The following is a 12,491-nucleotide window of genomic DNA, read 5'->3' as shown; positions in this document are numbered from 1 at the left end:
TCCACAGCCCTCTCAGCCGCTGACTGCCTTTGCTCCTCAGGCCCCATGCCTGAGTGTCCTCACTTGTAAAAAGGGCCTGAGCACAGAAGCTGCCTCCGGGCCCATCCTGAGGAGGGATGGAGCTAGAACAGCACCTGGTACACGGTCAGTGCTGTGTGAGTGTTGGTTATTCTTATTTGCGCAGGTATTTGCTTCTACAAAACTTAAAAAACCACAAATGGTCCCATTCTATACATTAGCATTTCGGAACCTTTTTCCAGCATTTAACTGTATATGTGAGACTTCGTTCCCTATGGCATTTATGGATCACCTTCATCTTTTCTCTTTTTCCTTAAGCCCCTGACACTGCTGGCCCGCTTTGGGGGTCCATCTCCTGAACCAAGGCACTTTCTGCCTGTGCTGCCTTTTCCCAGGGGCTCCCCTGTCGCCCTGGAGCTCGAGGACACCCTCCTCACCTCTGTTGTTCTCCCCCAGTTCCTGAGAGGACCAGCACCATCACCCTTCAGGGGCGAAGAGACCATAAGAGGAAGGGCTGGCAGAGCACTGTGGGGAGCTTCAAGGAGGAGATCGCTCGGATTGGCATGGTGAGAATCCTCCTCCTCTCTCCCCTTCTGTTCCTGGGCCATTCTGAAGGTGGGCTCGTCACTGCACTGGAGGTCCAGTGGCTCACCAGGGTGTAGACAGAACCGTCGTAGCCATGTTTGAGTGGCTTGTTATGAGTGCCTGTTAGGAGCATAGCCCTGTTACCACCCCCGTTTTACAGGTGAGGCTGAGAAAGTCCTGCCTGACTTGGCACGTAAGGGGCCAAGTGGGAGCTGGGCTCTGGATGTGATGCCAAAGCCCAGCCTCTGATCTCCCTGCTCAGTCCTACTCGTGAGGGGCCAAACGGCCTGGCCCTGAGGCACCACCCTCACTTGCCTCCCTGTTTCTCTCCAGAGACCTCATCTCCAACCCCAATGGTCCCTGGAATGTCCCTAAATGAGACCCTTTTTTGCCCTTCAGGGTCCTCCCAGAGCCCCAGCATGCACTCACGGCTTTCTCCAGGGTCTTCTCTGACACATGTTGCTCCCCTAGATTCCCGGAGTGGGCTCTGGACTCACAGCGCCAAGGAGGCACCCCCTGCCAGCTCTCACTGTCCCGAGCCCTCCCAGCTGGATGTGCACTCTGCTTTCTCCCATGAGCTCTGTTGCTTTGGTCACGTGGCCTAACAGAGCCTCCATCTCCTCTTCTGAAGTAAACTTGGAATTCTTTCGTTGGCCACTTCTTTAACGAATATTTGTAGAGCCTCAACCTTGGGCCAGGCCTAATGCCAGCACCTACATCACAGGCTGTGATTAGGACCGAGTGCGTCTGAGGACGAGGGCTCAGCAGAGAGTCAAGCGCCCGGCGCATGGCATGTGCCCAAAGTGGTGGCTGCCTGTGTGCTCCAGTTGTGAACTAATTAGTTCATCTTAAATAATAATTATTATTATTTCTGAGACAGGACCACGGTTTGCACTTCCTCGTACAAGGGGGCTCCCTCCTGCCCCAGCAGTGTTCATACCACAGCTGTCGCCCTCCTGGCCTGTTTTAGGAAATGGAACCTCTCATCTTGGAGCCAGGAGCGCTTCTTCTTAAACAGCTGGCTGAATCTGACAAAGACATCAACAGCCTCTTCAGAAAGGTGGAAAACGACGACAACCTCGAAGACTACACCATCCAAGTAGGGGCCCCTCGTGGCCGGGCCTGCCCCACTGGGTCCTGCTCCTTCTCTCCCTGCCTTCCGTTCTCCCAGCCTGACCCAGACTTCTCACACAGACCCTGTTGGAGCTGTGGGATCAGGTGGCCAAGAAGTTCCTCCTCCAGAAGCAGGGGATTAAGAAGCTGGATGAGACCCTGCTCTCACTTGAGTTCTCCCGAGCAGACAAGGCAAGTCGGCCTGCAGATGGGCTGTTGGTGATTTTCACTTGTGCGATTTGTGAGGCCTCATGTGTCTCCTTTTAGTTCTCCAGGAAAAGAGTGAGTCACTCACTATGGTGCCCTCTTATTTCTAGCTAAAAAGCGTGTTGAAGAAATACGTGGAAATCATAGAGAAAACTTCCTGTCTCATGCAGCCCAATATGTACAGGCTGATAAATAAAGAAGCCATGGTGAGTAGTTTTCATGTGCAGTGGATCAGCCCACGGGAGAGGGAGCCTGGACCCCAAGACGCCCCAGAGGCTGGTGACTCAGGAATGATGAGCTTTCCACCTGCATCGTCTTGCAGCTGTCGCGGACTCAGGGCAGTTTGCACCCTCATAAGTCAGCTCCGCCTGGTCTGTTTGTCTGTTTTTCTGCTGCCTGTCAGTACCTGTTGCTGAACCATGCCTGCCCCCTAGCTCTGTCCCCACTACTTCCCTGTCCACACCCTAGCCTCCCCCAGCTGCTTTCTTTGGGATAAAAACCAAGAAATTCAAGGTTGTTTGTGATGTCTCCAAAGTCAGAGTTAAGCCTGACTCCTCTGTCGCGTGAAAGGATGCTTCTTTTGGCTCCTCAGAGGCGCGTTTTGCTTGCATGGACTTCCAGGTCCTGTGTGGAAAGTTGGGCTTGTCAGACCGTGGGCCTCCTGGCAGCACGCGGAATGAAAGGGGGTCCCGCGTTCAGCACCACAGCTGGGCTCCAGCCCAGGTGTGTGCCTTGGGCTCCTGGACAGAGCACGGACAGGGAGTGAGCACAGACTCCCTCTTCTCTGCCCAGGCAGGAAGCCTCCTGAGCTAACTCAGCCCTGCACCTGGAACTCCCTGTCCCCGAAGTGGAGACGATGATACTCAGGGGCCAGGACTTGTTGGGAGGATGAGAAAAGAGGGCTCAGCAGTGGGAGCTCTAAGCTTGAGACAAGCTAGAGTCACTGACTTCTATCCATTTGATCCACTCAGGGACCAGAGTTAGTCGGTGTCTTGTTATGTGTGGTTGGTTGATGTTCCTATGCTTATTTCACCCGTTGTGACAACTGACACTTGCTGTTTGCTCCATGTGTCTTTATCTCATTTCATTTCACAAAATCCCTCTGCTGTAAACAGCATTGTCTTTGTCTTATGGCTGCAGAATTGGAGGTTTGGGAAATAACTGCTAAGGCCCCACCAGCTAAGAAGGACAGCTGGCATCAAACCTCAGGTTCCAATGAAAAGTGTTACTGGAATTTCTACCCCCTAAGCTTGGCTATTCTCAGCCCTGTCCCAGAGCTGTGCCTGCAGGGCTTTGGGAAGTGTGTGGTGGCATTTGGGGCTGCTCTAGTCCCTAGGGGCGTGGGAGAGGCTGCTTTCATTTAAGGGGGGGGGATGCTAAATGGCAGAACAGTACCACATAATGAAGAACTGTCTCCACTGCCATGCCAAGGCTGCCCAGGAGATGACCACTGGGAGGACAGCCAAAGAAAGTTCTAGCTTTAGCCTCATTTGGTAATTGGGTCCTGGTTCTCATCACAGCCATATGTGGCTGGTCCCTGATGGCATGAACACTCCGCTTTTGGAGCAAATTTATTTATTTTTTAAAAACCAGTTAAACACTGAGAGCCATAACACTGTAGCCCTGAGTTACTGGGCCGAGGAGCACAGTCATCCCTCAGGCGTGGGTACTCCTCTTCCTCCGGGAGCAACTTCCACCCATGGGAGGGATGCCAAGAGAGGGCCCCACGCTTCCCCCGCCAGGGGGCACTTTTGTTAATACTGACACAAGGGTCCTGGAACTTTTGGCCAACAAGTAAGACTTTCTTTAGCGAAAGGGATGCCTTGGGCCAAGATGTCTGAGGACACTAAAGAGTGTCTGTCTGTCTACACTGCGGGTCTGCGGGTGGGAGGCCCACCTGTGCATCTGCATTTCTGGATGGAGAGCGCCAGAGTCTGACACTGGGGATGAAGGAAAGTGTGCCGGGACCTGGCCCCACCTCTGCTTTCCCTGTAGCCTTGATCAAGCGCTTGAACATTCGGAGCCTTTCTCTCCCAGTGTAAAAGGGGTACCGTAAGGGACCAGTGATGGGTTTCCGTGATGACCCAGAGGATGCTGTATGGAAAGTGCTGGGTCTGGGTCTGGACCTGGGGGGTTGTTACGAACGTCAGTAATCATCCACAGCGATGGCAGGAGCCGACATTTACTGGGCGTTTCCCACAAGCCAGTTACGGCGCTAAGGGTTTTGCTTGTAATGTCTTGCTGAGTCCTCACAGGGACCAGATGAGGAAGGTACTAGCATTAGCTCCATTACAGAAGAGGAAACCGAGCTTCAGAGGAGGAGAGTGACTTGCCCAAGGTCACAGAGCCGCAGGTGGCAGTCAGGACACACACCTGCTCTTAGTACCAGAGCCTCACTGGCAGTCCCTCGCTTCTTCTCTCCCCACTTCTCCCTCCCTCCCTCCCTCCCTCCCTTCCCTCCTTTCCTCTGTGTCCCAGAGGCCCAGGATGGGGAGGAAGGGCTGGGAGTGGTGTGAGGGTGCTGGGGTTCTGAACATTCTTACCATGGGTCTCACCCCTTGTCTCCTACCTGTCCTTTCCCTCCTCTCCTCTCCATGGCGCCACCGTGTGTGGACACCAGTGAGTTCATGGCCAGTGAGAGGATCCAGGCTCCTCCAGCCGTGAAGAACGAGCTGGAGAGCATGCTGAAGAACCAGGAGGCCCTGCAGCGCAAGCGGCTGGAGCATCTCTGCGCCATCTGGTACAACGGGAGGGGTTGCTGGCGAGGGCACTTTTGGGGGGCCCTGGGGGTGGCACAGTCCTCAGCACTGACCTTTCTCCTGATGTGTCCCCCAGACCAGGCCATCTCCTGGTTCTCTCGTCTGGGGCTGACCACCTGGGCCCATGTTCTGGTTCTCTGGTCTTGGGCTGACCACCTGGGCCCACATTCCAGCCCCAATGACAACAAAGAACGTGACACATTTGCTACAGAAAGAAGGTTAGTGTGACTGTGCCAAACTTGGAAGGAGGCAATGGCAAGGGGCGAGGTGGGGGGATTGGAAGAGGGATGGGACTTCCTCCTGAGGGCAGCAGAGTGGCTCCCTCAGCTGTGCAGTTTGCAGGGTGTGTTAGAAGGGTCTGAGGCTGGAGGCTGGAGGTCAGTGAGGAGGCGGCTGCCGTCAGACAGGGGACCTGTTAGAGGCTCTGGACACTCCCCTCAGACCTGGGGCCACCTGGCTCTGATCCCATAATAAGCTCTTTGGCAGGGGCCACACTAAATGTTCTAGACCCTGGAAGCCCACTGCCTGGGGACCCTGTAGCATCCGCTCTGAGCAGCAGGATGGAGCCTGCGTGGTCCTGCAAGGCGGAGATGCTTCCTGTGCTGGGAGATACTCCTCCTCTTCCTGTGCCCCTCGCTGGCCCCTCCCACCCTGGTAACCCTGGGGTGCAGGTTCTTCTTGTCCCCCCACCACAGAGCCTAAGTTCTCCTAGGATACAAATGACAATTAGAGCTCCACAGGGTCTCCCCCAGGGTGAGTGCCTCCTGCCACGTGTGCACCCACGTTTTCATGCAGGCGTAAAATTAGCAAGGTGGATAAAAATCTCAGCACCAGGAAAAGTACTTTTGTTGTTTTCTGTAACTCCACTCATTTCTGACTCTGAGCCCCTGTTTGTCTTTCTTGGGGCCCCATCCATTGAGGGAAAGTTATGGAGTCTCACTGGACGCTGGGCCTGGTGGTAGGAGTCTGGTCGTCAGTGTTTGGTCCATCCAGGTGCCTCTGGGCAACTTCTGCTGCCTCCAAGCAGCTGGACTCGGGACTCTTGAGGAGGCTGCTCTGAGAGCCTGCGTGCTCATGCCCAGGCAGCGTTTCCCTACTGGGTCTTGCAGCTGCTCCCGTGATGCCACCAGGAAGCAGGACCCAGCTGCCACTGCCAGGCACCCGCCATCCTGCTCTGTCCACACCTCCCCCCCAGCCCCTTTCTATTGACAAGGAGAAAGCCCTGGTCCCCAGGATTGTTCTCCTCCCCATGGCTCTCAGCCCACTCCCACAATCGCCTTCTCCTTACCAATGCTCTAGGCTCTCCTAAGAACTTAGACTTTGAAAACAAAAGCCAGAGAGATTTCTAGGCTGCTGTCTTTTCTGCCCCACCACACCCCCTGCCCAGGCTGTGAACGTGGGGCTGGCTGGCTACCTGCCTGATGGAGGGAGAGACAGGGCTAAACACAGGGGGAAAATGCAGGCATCGACGCTCCGACCACAGCTGGGAGACACCGTGCGGTGGCAGTGTGTGCAGACAGAGTGTGGAGCTGGTGGGTGAGGTGTGCTGGCCTGGAGAAAGGTGGGGTGGCTCTGTGAAATCAGAGGCATGAGTGCAAGTTTACAGGACCCAGCAGCTCCTTACGTGGGAGTACGTAAAGGGTGAGGTCAGGGCACAATTCCAGCGTCCAGAAGCGCGTACTGTGAACACAAGGCTTGAACGTGCAACTTAAAGGTCAAGTTGCAAAGCCTCGATCATAGAATTCCCATGAGCGTCAAGATGAAGCTTTGCGTTTGTGGTTTGTTTGTGCAAGGAGGTCTTGACAGCGTCACAAAACACACTGTGTAGACACCCACCTATTTCTTCTGGACCTGTCAGGCAGCCAGGGAGCCTTCTAACCAAGCCCAGGAGCTGTCCCAGGAACTGCCCCACGTGGGATCACAGGGAGTCCCTCCTCCGGAAAGCCCAGAGCCCTGGGCCGGTGGGGGCCTTGCTTCTGCTCGTGCACAGGCCCTGCTGCAGGCTTGTGGGCGATGGTGGCAGAGGGCTGGGGAGTCTTGCTAAGATTCCCAGGGCCCAAGAGGGAGTTATCCAAAGGCTGGGGAGAATCCCCGTTGATTTTCTCGGACCCAACAAGTATAAATGCATATAATTTTAAAATAAATTTTAAAAATACAATTTGTATTTTGAAGTTATGTTAGATTTACAGAAAAATTACAAAAATAGCACAAAGAATTCCTGTATACCCCTCACCCAATTTCCTCTAAAGTTGTGATCTTCCATTATCACTGGACATTTGTCAAAACTAAGAAGTTAACTTTGATGCATTCCCATTAACTAAATATCAGACTTTTTCTGATTTTACCAGTTTTTCCGCTAATGTCCTTTTCCTGTTCCAGGACCTGGTCCAGGATACCACACTGCATTTAGTACTACACAGTGTTGTTCTTTACTGTCCCGCCATAAGTAGGGTGCCCAAGACCATCCTGGGGTGCACGTCTTGTCCTGGCATAATCATTAATAGTCCCTGCACTTTCACTGTCAAAAACGCCCTGGTTTGGATAATAAACTACACAGTCCCCCTAGCCTTACAGATCTTTCTACATCCTTAAACACCACCCAAAACATGGGGGCTTAAACAACACTTCCTGTTTCTCCTGATTCTGTGGGCCAGCTGGGCAGTGCCCCTGGTCTGGGCGGGCTTGGCTGGGGCTGGGTGGCCCAGGACGGCCTCACTCCCCCGTCTGGAGCCGGGACTGGGACAGCTGGGGCTTCTCTGCACTCGCTCTCAGCCTCCAGGAGCTCACCCGGCTCACAGGCACGGGGGCGGCAGAAGAGCTCCCGGCGGCAAACCAGGGTGAACGGGATGCCTGAGCCCCTCCGAGCCTCCGCTGGGTCACGTTGCTGATGTCCCATCAGCCAAGGCCAGTGTCACAGCCAAGCCCAGATCCGGGGATGAGAAACAGACCCCACCTCGCAGTGGGAGGAGCTAATGATGCGTGACCGTTTTCCGTCTGCCACACTGTGTAGTTTATTTAGACAATTCCCTATTGTTGGATATGAGGTTGTTTATGTATTTCGTGTGTGTGTTTATAAACAGTGCTAAGTGACCGACTTAATGCATAAACTTCATATGCATTTTATATTGTTTTCTCGGATTGGGTTCCCAGAAGGGGTTTCCTTGGTCGTGACGTGAACCGTTTGTTTTTTCCCTTGAGAAAAATTCAGTTTTATTTCCTAAGTAACAGACTCAGGGATATTAAATAGGCCTTTCCATGGGGCATGTTTTCAGCACCAGGAAACCCCCAGCGAGTCACTGTGTATCTTCGGTATTTGGGTCGATACGACTCTGGAGCCGTGTTCCTCGAAGGTGCTGCCAGTTCGGGTAGTGAACGGTTATTCAAGCTTGGTGACTTGTCACATCTTCCCTCCCCAGTGACCTTCTGCCTCCCGGTTACAGCAGAGCTCAGCTGGCCGAATGGCGTTCCTCTCTCAACTCCCTGAACAAGCACCTCGGTGAGTGAGGTCTGGGGCTCCCATTCAGGTCTCTCCAGCTCTGTTCCCGTGGGAGCTTTGTAGCAGCGCCAGCAGCCAGTCAGCCGATTACGTGAGCGTCTCTTGTGAACGCGGGAGTGGGTGGCAAGGCTGTCCTGGGGAAGCAGGGAGGCATGTAGACGGAGAGTGAGCCCAGGGGGTTCACATCCACCCTCCAGGACTCGGCCTGGCAGAGCTCCTCCTCCCTCCCACCACCTCGCAGTCATTGCCCAGCCCTGCCAGCCACACACTCTGACCCCTGACTCTTGACCCAGCATGGAGCCAGAGGGACAGTTCCAATGACCCTTTGTGAGGACAGGTGAGGGGCCAGGCCCTGGGCATGTGAGGTTAAAGTCTTACAGTCAGGGAGAGGTGGGTGTGACGCCCAGCTCTGTGCTGTCCCAGCTCTGCGACCTTGGGGAAGTCTCAGCTTCTCGTGGCCTCAAACTCCTCCTCCATACAATAGGGATTTCAAGAGGAACAATAAGGGTAGCTACCCTGTGGGGTTCATGTGAGAATTACATACAATCCTGCGATCCAGGCATAATTCAGTGCCTGGCTTTCACGGAGAGTGCTCAGTAATAAATGGTAGTGTTTAAAAATGCTCTAAGTCAAGGGTTCTCAAACTCCTGTCCCTGGGCCAATGCCTGTTTGCAAGTTAGTTACACTGGAACATGGCTATGCTCATTTGTTACATGTTGTTTCTGGCTGCTTCTGCTTTACAACAGCAGAAATGAGGAGTGGCGACAGAGACATTATGGCCTGCAAAGCTGGAAATATTTGCTATCTAGCCCTTTATAGAAAAAGTTTTCCAAGCCTTGCTCTAGAAGGTATATAATATTTCCATCTCCTTTGAGGCTCACAGCAACCTGGTGAGGTCAGTGGTGTCATTGTCCCCCTGTGATAGAGAAGGACTCGGAAGCACAGAGAGGTGAAGTACCCTGCCCAAGGTCACATAGCTAGTGAAGTGTCACGGCTGGACTTGAGCTGAGTACCTCAGTTAGTAGTACTCACCATTGCTCCAGGGCTCTCAGGTTTATCATTCCAAAGGTATTACAGTTATATTATATTATAATATCCGGGGCAAGAGCCCCGAGACCCTAAATAATAGCAGTGGCCGCCATTCACCAGGTACCCCCTAGGGCCAGGTGTGGCACTGGGCCCTGGTAACCAGCAGGGAGGATCGCCCCTTGGGTGCTTCCAGGCTGGAGCAGAAGTCAGACCATGCAGGACGTTACAGCGGGAGGGGGCAGGTGACCCGCATGTATTTGGGGACACAGGTTAAGGGTCACACAAGACCTTGCCAACGAAGTGATCATCCAGCTGAAAGCGGCAAGGCAAGTAAGAGTTAGCCAAGCCCAGGGGTCAGGGGAGCTGTTCAAGCAGGAAGACCAGCACGTGGGGAGGCTCAGAGGCAAAACAGCTGGGCCTTCGGGGAAAGGAGAAGGTGGCAGGGAGGCCAGAAGATGCCCAGGGCCAGGCTGTGCCGGCCGCGTGGCCATGTGGAGGAGGCTGCACTTTATCCTGAGGGCACTGGGGACCCAGTGGAAGGTGCTGAGCTGGGAGTGATGAGGTTAGAGGGGGACAATCAGAGGGGCACAGGAGGGAAGCACAGACACCCCCGGGGCGTCCATCACAGCGACTTCGCCGGAAGGGTGGGGGTGGGACTGTATGATGCGTGTCCGCCTGCAGTATGAGAAGACGTGGCAGGAGTGTCTGGCCCACGTGCAGAAGTGCAAGGTGGGTGTCCCTCCTGGCGGCCGGAGAAGAGGGTCAAAGGGCAGCGGCCTGGTATCCCCTCCCTGGCCTGCCCCTGCTCCTCTCCAGCCTGGATCCTCTCCTTCCTCACGTGCCCTGGCCCTCACTGGCCCCTGGGCATCCTGAGGCTGTCCCTCTGCCCATACCCTCTCCTCCTCAGCTATTCCCACCCATCCCTCGGGTGGTAGCCCCACGTGGCCTCCTCCAGGAAGCCTTTCCTGATCCCACAGAGGAAGGTATACACTCTCTGATCACCTCAGACTTCCCCTTGACTCTGTTTCACTCACAGCACTTGGCATTATTTGCTCAGAGGAAGTCTTGTCATGGGGGTTCTTTAGGGCTCCCCTCCCCCCCGCCCCCCCGCCCCCCCGCCCCGACCCCCTTCTCCCTCGCTGCCGCCTCTGTTCGCGCCGAGACCACGAGTTCACTCCCAAACCCCTCGACGGCAGTGCCTGGTTTTCTGGGGCGCAAGGAAACATTGTGTCAAACTGCCACTCCCCAGCTCCTTGTTCAGATAAAAAACCCAGAGAAGCCTAACCCTTCTGGGGACGGTTTGACCCGCGCCCTGGCCGAGGGAGTCGGGGACTCGGCGGCCCGCGCTCCGCCCTCGGCCCTCGGCCGGCTCCGCCCCGCTGGGCTCTGGGGCGCAGGCTGTGCCGGCGGCGGGCTCGCGCTCCCAGGGACCTAGGATGTTCTCGGACTTGGGGGCCGGCCCCGCCTGGGGACGAGACGACCACGTTTGCAGAAGGCCGGGGGCTGCCATTTGCCCTGAGCCTCTCGGTCAGCTCTTGGGGGCGTCAGACCTCAGCGGTAGAGCCCGGACGGAGGGGAGGGAAACCTCCGCCCGGGGGCCTCCCCAGGACCCCGCCCCGGGCTCCCCGCCCCTCCTGCGCTGCCCGGGCTCCCCCTGTGCTGCCGCCTGAGCCGGCCTCGCTGCCCTTTGTGGGGCACAGGCGGGGACGGTGCTGAGGTCGTCCCGTACCCAGGGGCGCAGGAAGCCTGACCCAGGGCACCTGGTCCTCCTGTTGGGCAGCACTGGAAGTACACAGCTGTAGACACGTCTTTAATTTGGGGGAGGTTGGTTTATGTGAGATGTTGGTGCATAAACCAAGGCTTTACTAATAAAGAGAGCCCGCTTTCCAGTTGGCATAACTCACAGTTACAGGGAAGGGGAGCCCTGTCTGACTGACAGCAGCCCGGAGACTGTCTAGGATGGCGGTTTATGCTGTAGGCTCGGCAGTGGGAGCGCTCTGAGTTCAGATCCGGGCCCCACCACTTGCCAGGTGTGTGGCCTCCAGCAAGTCCCTTCACTTCTCTGAGCCTGGGCTTCCTTACTTGTCAAACGGGGCTAATGAGAACACTGCTGGGGGATTCAGTGAGACAAGGGGGCAGCACACAGCAGCTGGACACGGTGGATGCACCACAAAGCTGGACCCTCTCGGCTGCTGTGAGGGTTTCCTCTGAGGCTCTCAGGGATGGGTGGGAGGCAGATCTCAGGGGGCAGCACCAGGCCCTGAGGTGAAGCCCCACCAGCCCTAAGCCAGCCTCTGCCTTGTCCCTCTCCAGAAGCAGCTACTGGACTGGAAAGCCTTCACGGAGGAGGAGGCAGAGAGCCTGGTGAGCCCGTCCTTCTTGCAGATGGTGGGAGCGCTCCAGAGCAAGGTGGAGGAGGAGCTGGAAGGCCTGGATATGCGTAGCCGGGGACCCACACAGCTGGGCAGCAGGGCAGGCGTCACCCTGGCACTGGGCTATGAGGAGAATGGGAGTCCGGGTGCCTCCAACTTTCCTGTCACTAGTGCGTTCATCTCCCTCATCATGGCCAGCCCCTCTGGAGCAGTCCCTCTGTGCCAGGCACTCCAGGCTCACCCCTGACTCCCCGGCCACACGCTGACACCGGTCTGAGCAGGAGTCCACGTGAGCAGTCTCGGGCCGTGAGTGCTCCCCGAGCCCTTGCTGAGTCTGAGTTTTTTTCTTTCCTTATTATGTAGAGAATTTTCACCTTTTCACTTAAAGGAAGCGCTTTACGGCTTCTCTTTGGCGTATCTGAATTTCCTCTCCTCTTGCGCTTTGCGTCACTCCTCTTGCACTTTGGCGTCATTATTAAGTAAACTAAGGGTGACTTGAACACAAGCACTGCGATACCACGACAGTCAATCTGATAACAGAGATGGCTGCTGAGTGACTAACCCACAGGTGGCGGGTGGCAGGTAGCATATTCGCGTGACTCCGCTGCGCTGGACCAAGGGATGATGTACTTCCCAGGAGGGACGGAGCGGGAGGGCGTGGGATTTCATCATGCTGCTCAGAATGGTGTGCAGTTTAAAACTTATGAGTTGTTTATTTCTGGAACTTTCCATTTAATAATTTCGGACCATGGTTGACTGTGGGTAACTGAAACCGCAGGAAGTGAAACTGAGGATAAGGGGGGACTACTGTATCTTCTTCCTTTTTTTTTTTAGCCATTTAAAAATGTAAAATCTGTGCTCAGTAGGCAGGGCCAAACCAAAAAGGGCAGAGGGCCACATTTAGCCCACAGG

General features: G+C 55.4%; 1 protein-coding gene across 1 annotated transcript; it reads left to right on the top strand.

Moving 5' to 3' along the window:
* The first annotated feature begins 385 nt into the window (after positions 1–385).
* LOC124234509 (coiled-coil domain-containing protein 180-like) lies at positions 386–11,814 on the top strand. Its single transcript, XM_046651858.1, has 7 exons — positions 386–584; positions 1,574–1,702; positions 1,798–1,908; positions 2,034–2,129; positions 4,544–4,663; positions 8,099–8,178; positions 11,521–11,814. Exons 1-5 carry the CDS (start codon positions 582–584, stop codon positions 4,544–4,546), a joined length of 342 nt encoding a protein of 113 aa, XP_046507814.1. The 5' UTR covers positions 386–581; the 3' UTR covers positions 4,547–4,663; positions 8,099–8,178; positions 11,521–11,814.
* The last annotated feature ends 677 nt before the right edge of the window (positions 11,815–12,491 follow it).

The sequence above is a fragment of the Equus quagga genome, unplaced genomic scaffold, assembly GCF_021613505.1.
Source record: "Equus quagga isolate Etosha38 unplaced genomic scaffold, UCLA_HA_Equagga_1.0 83183_RagTag, whole genome shotgun sequence".
In the NCBI taxonomy this organism is placed as follows: domain Eukaryota; kingdom Metazoa; phylum Chordata; class Mammalia; order Perissodactyla; family Equidae; genus Equus; species Equus quagga.
The sequence above is the reverse complement of the archived record's forward strand: the minus strand, read 5'-3'. Positions and strand labels throughout refer to the sequence as shown.

What these genes read in the sequence shown, in the direction of transcription:
- LOC124234509 (XM_046651858.1), top strand. An exon ending in TCGAAGACTACACCATCCAA is followed by an intron (nt 1,703 to 1,797) that starts GTAGGGGCCCCT and finishes CTTCTCACACAG; the next exon opens with ACCCTGTTGGAGCTGTGGGA. An exon ending in AGTTCTCCCGAGCAGACAAG is followed by an intron (nt 1,909 to 2,033) that starts GCAAGTCGGCCT and finishes TCTTATTTCTAG; the next exon opens with CTAAAAAGCGTGTTGAAGAA.